We start from the raw sequence: 12886 nt of genomic DNA, 5'->3' as shown, positions 1-12886 counted from the left end.
AGGTTGCCCAGAAAGGCTGTGGATGCCCCGTCTCTGGAAGTGTTTAAGGACAGGATGAATGAGTCCTGGGCACCCTGATCTATTACCTGATCTATCAGCTGGCAACCCTGTCCATGGTAGGGGGTAGGAACTTGATGATCCTTGAGGTCCCTTCCAACCCTAGCCATTCTATGATTCTATGGTTCTGTGATTCTTTACTGAATCCAGGCAATCTCCTTGGTCCTAAAAGACTCCTCTTCGTTGAGAAGCCCTGACAGTGTGTTAGGAGAAGTTTGGAAGGGAAGCAAGTAAAATAACAAATTTTGTCAACTACACGCACCAACAGAAGAGAGAAAAGTACTGTAGCAACTCTGCCTGGAGTACGGGAGCAAAGTTCTACCTTCAGCTTTCCCGTCCATACTGCAGTGCCTGGGTGAAACTGGGGCATGCTGCCTGTATGAATCTGACCCTACAGAAATTCTGCCTTCTCCTCACAGGAGGGAGCACAGTGCAGCCGTCATCAACGGTGCAGTGAGTGGAAACATTCAATTATGGGCAGAAGAGAGGCCTAAGGCCTTGGAAAGGTCTTTGCTTTATAAAGTTGTGGCTCCTGCACTCTATGTCGCAATCCTAGCTGCTGGCATGTGTAACCATAGCCCTTCAGCTGGAGCCACACTATAAAAGTCTGCTGCATAAGCTGCTGAGCACAGATGGTTATCTGTAAATATCTCTATTTAGATACAGAAACACTAGTTCTACCTCTACCTACTGTAAACTTCTGTAACATCTGTAAGGTATTAAAACACAGATTTATGAAAAAACACGGGGCATGTATTTGATTCCAAGTTACTGTTGTTTTTCTCCCACTTTTAGTATCTGTTACTAAATAAACATAGCGCTTAGTCTAACATCCAGAATTGTTCAGGACAACAGTGATCTTGGAACACTGACACTAAAACCCTTTTGAGGTTTTGTCTTGCTATTGTTGGACACGTGAAAAGGGTACAAGAGGACATCACGGTGAAATTGCTCCATGGACAGGTAATAGTAACAAGTAAAACAGAAAAAGAAAAGTAGAATTTGGTTATCATTCTTTCTGGCTGCATATTAACTGACGTTTTAGGTTAAGAGGAAACTATTTACAGCTCTAGTAACCTGAATCAATCTTAAGCAGTAACACTCAGTGCTCAGAAGATCCTGACATGGTCTGAGGACTGATTGCATCTCAGATGTTTTCTACTGCCACTTGGATATAATTGTGGCTTCTTGTTTCCAGCCAAAGCACAGTTTTGATTCTTATATTTTTATTGATTTTGTCTTAGATTGTCAAACTAGCTATTTTGAAACTGTTTTTAGTATTTTTATGTCTATGCTTCACCCCAACTCCCCTTTTCTTTTTTTTTTTTTTTTAATTTTTCCTTTCCTGGTCCTCAATTTTAAATATTTCTCTCCGTGTTAAGTGAGATTAAAAGCTTTACTTCCACTAATTTTCATACTTTGAGCAGCCTGAAAGAGCTGGTTAGTTCTGATTTTCATGGTTTTGGTCGTTTTGCAGCAATCTGCCAGGTACAGCACAACCCAGTGGCCAGTGTGCGCACAGCTTCTCCATGGGCACATTTAATGGGAAAAACAAAAGAAAACAAAACAAAACATGCTTTAATTCACTAAGCCTAAAAGTTGAGTATGAAAAGAGCATTCAGCGTGCTTCTGGTAACTAAGAAAAAGTTCAACCTGTAGCTGAAGGACCTCCTGCTTCTGAAGGAGACAGCCTGGGAGCCTCTGCCCAGCTCTCTGCTCAACGCAACATAAAACCTTGTCGTGGTAGTTATAGCTCTGGACAGGTAAACTCAATTGTGCTGGATTGGTGTAACTGGAAACACTCTTCACTTCAGGTTTTATCAACATCAGCCACATAACAACCTTTTGCTCCTCTGCTACAGCTCTGTGCAGATGGAGTTGAACATCAGGATAATGACCAAAAGTAAAAGTCATTTCACAAGTTGAGTGTACGAAAAAATTTATTGTTAAAAGGAAAAAACAGAGAAGCATTTCTTCCATATGAAATACTGTTGTATTTCAAGTTGAATACTTGCAATTCTTGTTCTTCAAATCTTCAAAAATTCTTGAATGAATGTATCGTAGTCTGAAGTACTTGGCTTTTCCATAACTGAAGGCACAACACTGAAATGCAGTTCTCCATCTGACCATTTGCAATTATTCTGTGACTTCATCGGGATACCCAGCTCCAAGAGAAGCTGCGTATATTGGCTGAGCATCTGATCACAGCCGTGCTATAAATGGAATAAGAACTCCATGTTGCTTTCCACACAGAACTTGATGCGTTCTACCTCAGGAAAGCTGCTTTATATTTTGTAAGATGGATTCCAGTTGTTTGCAGAAGGAGCCTCTAAGTTCTGGATTTATTTAAAATGTTTGTTGAATTCAGAAAGGGTCTTGTTTCACTATCATGGTGAAGTTCAAGCACATGATAACATTCTGCTCGGAAACATCAGAGAATGCTTGTAAAACAACTGTATAATATCCCTAAAATCCAGAAAGAAAACAAGGAAATTAGTGCATAATGCTGTCCATTCTTGGCACAGTGGCCCCTTGAGGTCTCAAGCTGCCCAGTGACCCTTTGGCTTTATCTTAAATCATGGTACCAGAGACTTGAGAGACCTCTGGTTACAGTGATCAGCTCTGCACTGCATGACTTGACTGTGCACAGCATGGGCAGTGGTGGCTCAGCTGTCCCCAGCAGCTCTCAGCTCACCTCCTTTCATAGAACAACTGCTCCTGGACAAGCAGGATTCTATTTGTCCAAACCTGCACCTTCAGCCCAGCTGTAATTCATCCATGTTTTCTTGCAGTGACCACTACTGTAAGCAACACTGGAGTGTTTGAGTCAGCTGGACATTCCTTCCAGACCCGCAGTTCTGCCCGTGTATATCCTGCAGTCTGACCCATTAAGCAGCACAACTCCAGATCTAGCTGTTGTCTAGCAACTCATCACAACTTTACACAAGCAGAATTAGTATATATCAGGACAAAAGACATCATCATGGCCCTTGCTGAACTCAGGTCCCATTCTACCTCCTTTGAAGCCTTTCTCTTTTGATACAAGAAGCTAGTAACTGTGCTAGACTGTGAGGTTTGTAAGAGTTTCTGCTTTCCAGTAAAATGTGATTAGCCATAAGGAAACATCAGGTAAACCATGAACACCTAAATATAAAAGGACTTACAGCAGAAACACTCCCTGTCTACTACTAGCTCTGAGGCTGGAAGAGATGTTCAGATGTCCAACCTCCTCAGGGGCCCAAGAACTTTGCCTTAAGGGGAGACTGAAGATTTTATGCCATTTGAAACTCTTTGATGACATTTGCGGAGTTAAATAGAGTTGTTAAGGCTAATGTTAGCCTTGGAAAGGCTTAAGTTGATGAGGAAGGTGTTGGGCTGCACTGAGGACAATTGCTACTCCTGATTTAACACCGAAGCATTGCTTTTTCTTTTGGATACTGTTATTCCTCTCCAAAACTTTGCAAAGAATTTCAGGGATGAACAGATGAGCATGTGAAAAGAAAAAGAGTGAAATGGGCTGAAAGAATCCGAATGGATCTATTAAAAAAGGTAATAAGAAACAGAATAACTTACCAAATGAAAATGAACAATTAAAGTGACATTAAATTTATACTTTTGGTCATTTATAAAATAGAGGAATAATAAAGGAAGAATAATCTGAACACATCTAGAATTTCAAAGATGCTGCCATTCTGGAATTGTCACCTCAAGCACAAAAAAGTTTTCTGACATTTTCTTTTGCTGTTTTCTACAGTTCAGTTGAACCTATCTTTCTAGAAAATATATAAATGTAAGACATGGACATGTTAGAGTGGTCCAGAGGAGGACCACACAGATGATTATAAGAATGGAGCACTTCTCCTGCACAGAAAGGCAGAGGAAGCTGGGCTTGTTCAGGCTGGAGAGGGCTGAGGCCTCCAGGGAGAACTCGCTGTGGTATTTCAGTACCTAAATGGGGACTACAGGAAAGGTGGAGGGAGTCTTTGTAAAGGAATGTCAGAGAGGATAGGAGGAGGGGTTTTCAACTAAAAGAGAGTGTGTTTAGGCTAGATACAAGGAATGAATTCTTCATTACGAGTGTAGTGATGCACTGGAGCAGGTTGCCCAGAGAAGCTGCAGATTCTCCATCCCTGGAAGTGTTCAAGACCAGGTTGGATGCGGCCCTGGATAACTTGGTCTGGTGGAATACATCCATGCCCATGGTAGGGGACTTGGAACTAGACGGTCTTTAAAGTCCCTTTCAACCCAAATGAGTCGTTGGTTCTATGATTCAATGATCATGTAATTGTACAATTCTGTTAAGTATGCTATTTTAACATTACTATCCATTTGAATAAAATGAAAAGTACCTTTGGAAATGATGTTCTTTTACCTTTAATGTCAAATTCTGTTTCAGTTGTTTCTGTAAAACAGATAAGCACAATATAAGCAATTACTTAAACATAAAGCCATCAGTGAAACTTCATAAATAACTTCAAAGCACTATAGCATATCTCTCATATCTATCAGCAGTGCTGCCAATGCCATTTACTCTTCCAGGCATAAGACCTTCACTTCTTTACTCTCCTAAAACTCAGCCCGTTTGCCTAGACAATGTGCAAGAAAATATAAATCAAATAGGAAGCTACTGCAACATCTTCTACAAACCCCTTCTTACTGTATTCAACTTGTAATAGTAGTTCAGACAAACTGCTAACAGAGGAGAGCTGAAATTCACTTCAAAAAAAATAATAATAATAATAATAAAAATAAAAAATGAAAAAAAAAGGAAAACATGAACTACATATTTGGAGAACTGATATCCTGAATTTTTCTGATCAGAGCCTTTGTCATGCTAATGTTGGGTAGCTTGAACTAGAGGATTGACTCTTCTCTAATAAAACACATGTTATGTGGTTATAGATAGTACCTCTAAAATACCATCTAGACTCTTACCTGAATTAACTGTCTGTATATTAGTAGTGACCCTAGATCCTCTTCAGCTTTGTGTGCAGTCCAGTCAAGTGTAGTTTTCCATGTCATTTTAAAAATGTTTGCAATAAAAGTGTCATAATACAAGAGTATTACTAATCCCAATTTAGAGAGATGGAAACAACACTATAAAGACATTAAAGAGTATAATTTGAAAACACTCAATCTTAGCAGAGTTATGCCACCAGAGAACTGCCTGCTCTAAATTTTGTCACCTGAATGATGAGGTGAGGGGTGAAATCATTGGCCCACGTGACTTGAGTAGAGTGCACCTGTGTGCAAGCTCTGATTAGACGCTTTGCTCTCAAACAGTGAAGTATTATACTCTTCAGTGCCTTAAGCTGCTGCTTCCAGAAGCCAGAGGTCCCAGAGACAGAAAGGACACTTCAGTGAAGGCTGAACTGCTATAGCACAGCTAACCTTGATGAAGCTTCACCTTAATGTTTCTGGGTTTTCCTTCTAAGTGAGATGAATTGATCAGAAAGAGAAAATCCTATATGCACGGGTTGATCAGTTAGTCTTCTCAAAAATCTTGCTTGGTAGCAAGAACCAGTGGCCAGGTTATGCCACAGTCTGCAACCTGCAAGACACGGTTTCTCACTGACCTCCTTTCAGCTTTCCACACAGAGAATATTCGTCATCAGTTCCACTGCAAAGAACTTCTCTCCAGTGCAACGCTTTGGCACCTTCATACCAGACTGTGAAGACTATCTTCAAAAAGGCAACATCACTTTCTAGTTAAGATATTGCAAGTAAGAAAAAAGTAATTGGTAGGGAGGAAGAAATACATATGCAGACATACTATTTAGACTAAAAACTATTTTTTTCTGAAATTTGGATTTTTTTAGAGTCCCTCAAAACTAATAAATATGCATTTCTTGAAAACCATTCTTTCCAGAAAAAAGTTTGTTTCTTTTACCAAAAGTCATCAGTCTTAAGAAATATTAGTGCCAAATATCAAAATCTCTCTCAATTTCTTCAGCAAAGACAGCAGTGTTCACTTAGCTCCATAGCTCACCCCTGAGAGATTCCACACATGGAGTTTTAGGCAGGTATTGTAAACAAATTGTCCAGATTGCTAGTAGCTGTCATAAGGTTATCTTACTAGGGAAGCAACCTTACCACAGCTTCAGAATTTTTACTGAGCAGGTGAAGCTTAAGATGCAGCTCACAGACTAATAGAATCACAGAATATTCCGAGTTGGAAGGGATAAGGATCATCAAGTACAACTCAAGGCTTCACACAGCACTGCTCAAAAATCAAACTATGCGTCTGAAAGCACTATCCGTACACATTTCATTACACAATTTGACAACTTGGTTTAAAGTTTAGTTCAAAGCTAGGTTTACACATACACTCTTCATTACCATATTTCCAGGTTCTGGAGTATGCATGTTCATAGTCCTGATGTACATGGATATTTTCTCTCCTTAAAATATCTTGGGTCTTTTTCAGACCAGAAGAGCTTGTTCGCAGCAAAAGTTTGTTTGCTTTTTCTGGAAGTACCTGAGCTGCCTCAAACTGGCACATGCAATGCCAGTCAGTGTACTGAGCTACGGAACCTGCGTAAACCAGTCAATTTCAAACACTCTTATCTTCACAAACTGCTTAGAAATCATCATTTCTGTCCATTGCTGTAGTTTGTCTATTCCATTGCTAATCACAGAAAGGTATCTCTTAAATACACTGACATTTAGGATGAAGTGACAGTTTTTTGCTTGCATCACTTTTATTATTTTTTTGCATTCAGACAATATAATTCTCTAGGCTATAGTGACTCACTTGGAATCCAGGTAACAGCAGCATGCCAGACGGATTTGTTCAGCATGCTGCAGGGTGTCACATTAAACTTGAAATAATGAGCTGAAGAATCTACAGGATAAAATGATTTCAAGTTTGTGAAAATAGATTTCTCCAATGAATTATTAAAAACATACATATGTATACACTTACAGTAAACACAAACACAATACAAATAAATTTAATATAAAGTATATATTATACCATTGTGTAATCTAGTTACTTGCAGTAAACATTAAAGGTCTTTTCAGATGATATTCCTGATTGCTTACATGGTTAGTGCAAAAGGAGCATCATAGTACTTTGTGACTGAGAAGTAAGAAAAGTCATTTGTTGAATGAATAACATTTTGCACTCAAACAGGCAAAAAATATGCTTCTTTCTTTTTCAAAGCCACACACTTTATATTAGCATTATGCCATCATGATCCTTTGATAAAAATGTCTCCACTTATGCTAGTTGTGTATTATCCATACTAGCATGTTGCCCAAGGCTAGCAGGCCACCTCAGGTAGCAACAGTGACTTCATCATGACTTATAATGAGCTCTGTCTTCTATTTTGTGGTTTCGAGCAAGGGTTGTGCAAAAGGACTGTCTGACTGCTGGTAATTGGCAGTCATGTTTTGATCATAACTGCGTACAGGAAATTATGGTAGAGAAATGGAGAACAAAACACACAGTAGTCTCAAAGGCTCAGTTTGCAAGCTTAGGCCTGACACTGACTCATTATATTTTTTAAATGGGTGTTAATGGAAAGCAAAGTACCCAAGGTAAATATTCCCTCTCATGCTTTAGTTTACATAGATATTTTACAGGTGATACACACTGGTAATGCACATAGACATGTTTATTTCCTTGAAAAATATCTGTCTCCTAAAATTCCTACCTTCCTGCCATTGAGTATATGTGTGCACACAGAACCAACCTGCTTGGCCCTCTCAACCTCATTGTGCCTCATTGCTGCAGAACTGATGAAAAAAGTCAGTGAACTACATGGATCCTGTGGCCTACTGCTCAGACAGCTAGCAACCATGAGAGAGCCTGTCTTGCTGCCCCAAAGCTGCACTGACCCCCAGCCTCGTACCATCTCGTAGACAGCTTTTTTTTTTTCAATATTTTGAGTGTACAATATTAGTTAAATCAGTGTGGGTAATTTATACAATACAGAACTTCCAAACAAAATTCAAAACCCCTGTCTTCCAGTTTTTCCTGAATCAAAATATGCCTCATGCTTTCTCTACTGAGTAGCACCTTCCCTCTTAGCTACTGCAAGCCACCACTGAAGTAATATTTACATTTATGCAGGATAATTCTTATAATAGGGTGATTAATAACAGAAATATACAACAGCTGAAACTCTTGTTTATATTTGCCTGATTCATCCAAGAAACATATGGAAGAGAAAGCTCACATTGCCTTAGACTAATGTAATTATTGTGCACAGGCCAGAAAGAAAAGAATAAGCTAGTTTCTACTTACCACAAAAAGTATACGACAGTTCTAGATCTGACGATGTACAGAAAAATCCACTGACTCCAGGAGTGAACAACATGAAAAAGACAAGCTCAAACATATTTACTTATTTTGATCGGTATTGGGCAGAATGCTTCATTTTGGGGAAGGAGGAACAAAAATTCAGCACGGTCATCCTCAGTCACACGTCTCTGGGGAATATTTGTTTTATTCTGTCAAATTCTCTTAATTCTCTTAATCCTATTACAGTGCTATCAGTTACCTTCATCATAAATTTCATGAAGAAAAAGAATTTCTGCCTTCGTTGTTACATCTTCTCCAGACAGCACAGCTCATGTCACGAGTGAAAAATGAAAGAGAAAACTGCATGAAATGAGGAAGTGAGAGAAACTAAAAATACGATTACCAGAAGAATATAGAAGGCAAGTGGGGCTGACTCAACAGAAGCAACTGTTGTTAAGGCTTGATTTCACATGCTCACAAGGTTTCCTGTACATAACAAAGAAAAGTTGCAATCAAACGATGAAAACCTAGTCCACCTTTACTGGTGCGTTAGTTAATAGTTCTCATATGTTTTCACAATTAATTTCTCACAAAGCTTATCGTACCATAAGAGAACTCAGATGTTATGGATAGGTCTAATTGGATGATATATTTCCAAAAGTCAGATGGAGATTAATGTGACCAGTTAACACGTTAATGATCAGAACAACTGAAGTTCTACTCAGTGTCAGCTATTACCTTCAAAGCTGCATCTGTCACGGTTATACTTCTTGGCGACAACCTTAAAAATCTATAAAATTTCTACTAATGAACTCCATGCCCCTCCCCCTAGCTCTGTGGCCTCTTCTCATGCTCTTCACTGCAATCTCTAGCAGAGAAGCTGCACCACGCAATTCATGCTGGAGCAATGAGTCCAAACATTGAACATTTTGTGAGTACAGTACATGTTAGGGCGGTTGGAACCAGATGAACTATAAGATCCTTTCCAACCCAACCCATTCTGTGATTCTATGACTTCAGCGTTATACAATTTCCCTGACAGAGAACATACACCCCACACAGACTTCAGCTGTTGTTTAACAGGACACTATAAAACATGCAAACCATTTGCAACCACAGTTGCAAATAAAAATAAATCAGGATGCTGTAATAGCTAGGATGCTGTAGTAGCTGGAAAAAGAAATAATGAGAATAATGAGATGCTGAAGTGTAGCTACCTCATACCTGTGTCAAAAGAAAATATTTGTTTTAAATAACAAACTCTGGCCATTGACTAATCAGTCAGAGAACAAGCCAGGACTGACAGAAGACTCAACAGATCCAGCAAAAGTCACAGGCCAGTTTTAAGTAGTTGGGAGACTGCACTGACTGTATGGCATTGACATGAGATGACCCCACTGGACACGTGCCCCTCTGCTGCTAGTCTGGTACTTGCTTCACTGCACAGCATGTTGAGTAAGTGATGGACTCATTAGAAAGAACTCTGCAGATTTACAAGGTCATATATAAAAACTCTCACAACTGAAATGAAGACAAACACTTCATTGAATCCAGTGACATTCCAGATCGGGTTCAAAGCTACGTGTTTTCTCTCACAGTTACTGCCATAAATGAAATAGATGAGGAAGGAGTCCCCCCTGGTGGCATACTCAAACACATGGGGAACCCCTGCATCCTCCACTATTCCTTGTTGCATTGTACTGCATGAGAGTATTTCAATACTTTAAAAAATATAGTATAACTATGCTTCATTTTAAAAAGGATCTGGCTGTCTAATTAGAGAAATGTAACAATAAGTCCTACTGATATCAGGGTTAACATTTCTCTTGTGACCATGACAATGAAGTCTGTAACCTTTACTATGATGTCTGGTCAAGTTGTACTTAATTCAAACTAACCTGTCCTTTTCAAATCTCTTCTCCAAATTCTGTTTTAGATGTATGAGTACTCTAATGATTGTATCAGTGACATTCACAGAACTGACCTTCTGTGGAACTCAATGGCCAAAGACCTAAATTAGAACACTGTAGGTGTGCTTTTCTGCTTTCGGTTCAGTATGAAGGGCACTGGAGAGGAAGGATGTGTATATTTCTACATTTATTTTTTACTAGGTAATCTTCCTTTAATATTTTTCATTTATACTCTTAACTACATTTCAAGTCTCACGTCCATTTAACAGAAAATAAAATAAATCCAAATATGGAGAATTTAGGAATTTTCATTTTGGCTACATCTGAGATGCTGAGAGTAAAATTTAACTCCAAACCTCCTAGCTGATTTTAAAAACCTTAATGTTATAAATGTAATGTAACAAAATGTGTGAGACTTTTAGTGTTTTAGTACTTTTAGTTTTTAGTACTTTTATCTTCTTTCTCAATACACCCAAACAAGTGCCAAGATCTCTTTAAAATAATAACTTTGCATTTAGATTGTTGGCTGCAGATGAGTGCTATGACCAGATGAGCATTTATAAGTCACTGAACTCTCCCTCAGGAAAAATTAACAATATACTTTAGCATAATCTCCCATCACAAGAGAAAAAATAAAACAGCGAACAGCAACAACAGAACCCAGACCAACAGTATTCCAGGGCAGCAGAGGAAAGCACTCTGTTCCAAAGTGTTTGTCAGACAGAATGAAATACTCTGGAATTGTGGCATATTATGGAAGTGGGGTCATGACCAGGGATACTAGACAGAGCTGGAGAATTCAGATCCTCTATACACAGCTGATAGAGTGCTGAGAGCGCCAAGGAAGATGGATCCCAGAGCAGTGCATCACTGGTGACTTTGTGCCATTTGAGACGAGAGCAAGAGCAAGAGAATAACAGTGGAAATAAAGAAAGAAGTGATGTGTATGTATGGGAACTGCTGAGTCACGGCCTGAACCTCTGATTGATCACCTGAGGCGAGCTGTGAGTCAGCCAGAGGAGCACAGCTGAAGGCAATTCACCTGTGCTGCTGGAAGGGGTGGAGCCAGGCTCTACCCCTCCTAGACCTATTTAAGAGCTGGCTACCAGAGGGGAAGGATCTCATCTGGAGATCCCCTCTCTTGGTGTCTTGTGGTGAGCCCAGCTGAAGGGTAAGCTCTTCCACTTATTCTCTTTTTGTTATCATTATCTACTTTGCCTGACTCTCTTGATTATATTGTGATTATAACATCTTGATATCTATTGACTATACAATTATATTGTGATTATAATATCTTGATATCTATTATTATACATGTATATTATCCAAATGTATTTTCTTTAATGCTATATTTGCTTTGGCTTAATGATGTGATTTGGATATATCACGTTAAGCCATCAGAGGCTGTTAAAAGTGAAGTAAATACAGACTAGGTCTCCTGTGGAAATAATTGTGTTGCAAATAACTGTTACCAGTTATTACCAACTGTTACCAGTAAGCTTCAAGTTAATTCATTCCAAGCCAAGTGTAGGATCAAAGCTTACAGTTATACCCTAAAGTATACATTGAATCATTAAACTTTGCAGGAAGAAGAGAAAGCAGAGGATAAAGGGGAAAGAAAGGGCTGTGCCCTCCCTGAAGCTAAACAGTCAGAAAGCATTCCAAGCAACACTGCCTACCAGGGTAGTAAAAAAACTAAGAGAGCTGGACAAGTTTTCTGTTTGCTCTTATTCTCTGTTCTTCCCTGCTTTAAATAGCTGCTCATTTGAGCTTATTCTGGCCTGTACAGCTGTGCTATAATCTTATTACAGTGGATCCAACTCTTAGCCAGCTCACTTGTCCCATTTCTCGGGGGGCTGCAGCAGGCTACATGGTACATAGGGTCATGAGGACATTGATGTTATGACCACAGAACTCCACAGCAACCAAATTACAGCAGTTTAACAAGTTTCCACCTATGAAGTTATACTGAACAGCTAGAATAATTCATGTGCTTTAACTTTTCATAGTACAATTTCATTAAATTTCCATTACCTTAATTAGACTTACACAGTACAGTTGAAAATACTCAGCACTTCCTCATCTTTGCCAATGAAATGACTATGGTGTGTAATAAAGTATGCTCCAGTGAAACTAGCTAATTTTAGGAAATGTACTTAGGAGTGTGAAGCAACTCAGAGCTTTAAAGATTTCTCTTTGAAATCAAAAGGGGATCATTTTCTGATCAGAATATTTTACATATGCAAGAAAAGACTGAGGGTTGTGGGATAATTTAATTTAAAAAATAACATTAAGGAATGACAAGCATTGTACTCTGTAATTCAGACCAGATAGGTACTGATTAATAACACGGGTAAATAATATTGCAGACAAAGCCATAGACTTTGAGGGAAAAAGGAAAGGAACACTGGCAAGAGATTTCTACATAGCCAGAGACTGAAAAGAAGAATCTGCCTGTATCCTGTTTTCATTTTCCATGAAAATGGCAGTCATCCACAACCTTCTGTGGAATTACTTAAGGTCAGAAGGGGATAGGAGGGAAGCATCTAGAAAGGATATTTGAGTCATTTTATATGTTCCTGTTCTTCACACCGCATTGAGAAAAATCAGTGCTACAGTAAGATGCGAGACCCAGCTGCTTATAACAAGAAATGGGTTGGCACTGAAGGCT

General features: G+C 39.0%; 1 protein-coding gene across 2 annotated transcripts; it reads right to left on the bottom strand.

Moving 5' to 3' along the window:
* Positions 1-1979: 1979 nt before the first annotated feature.
* LY96 (lymphocyte antigen 96) lies at positions 1980-8685 on the bottom strand. Of its 2 annotated transcripts, XM_052703859.1 has the most exons (5): positions 8309-8682; positions 6812-6901; positions 5634-5762; positions 4407-4459; positions 1980-2523 (listed from the first exon to the last, which is right to left on the bottom strand). In XM_052703859.1, exons 1-5 carry the CDS (start codon positions 8400-8402, stop codon positions 2422-2424), a joined length of 468 nt encoding a protein of 155 aa, XP_052559819.1. In that variant the 5' UTR covers positions 8403-8682; the 3' UTR covers positions 1980-2421. The 2 variants fall into 2 exon arrangements, with proteins under 2 accessions (XP_052559819.1, XP_052559820.1); XM_052703860.1 differs by lacking the exon at positions 6812-6901 and having other exon boundaries at positions 8309-8685.
* Positions 8686-12886: the final 4201 nt, after the last annotated feature.

Source organism: Tympanuchus pallidicinctus, unplaced genomic scaffold (genome assembly GCF_026119805.1).
Source record: "Tympanuchus pallidicinctus isolate F22 unplaced genomic scaffold, pur_lepc_1.0 scaffold5, whole genome shotgun sequence".
Lineage (NCBI taxonomy): Eukaryota > Metazoa > Chordata > Aves > Galliformes > Phasianidae > Tympanuchus > Tympanuchus pallidicinctus.
Note: the sequence above shows the minus strand (reverse complement) of the source record. Positions and strands in the feature narration are given on the sequence as shown.

Coding starts and splice junctions, on each gene's coding strand:
- LY96 (XM_052703859.1), bottom strand. CDS start 8,402: ATGTTTGAGCTTGTCTTTTTCATGTTGTTCACTCCTGGAGTCAGTGGA. Junction 6,902..8,308: donor ACTGTCGTATACTTTTTGTG/GTAAGTAGAAAC, acceptor TTTATCCTGTAG/ATTCTTCAGCTCATTATTTC. Junction 4,460..5,633: donor GTGTGGAAAGCTGAAAGGAG/GTCAGTGAGAAA, acceptor TCTGTTTTACAG/AAACAACTGAAACAGAATTT.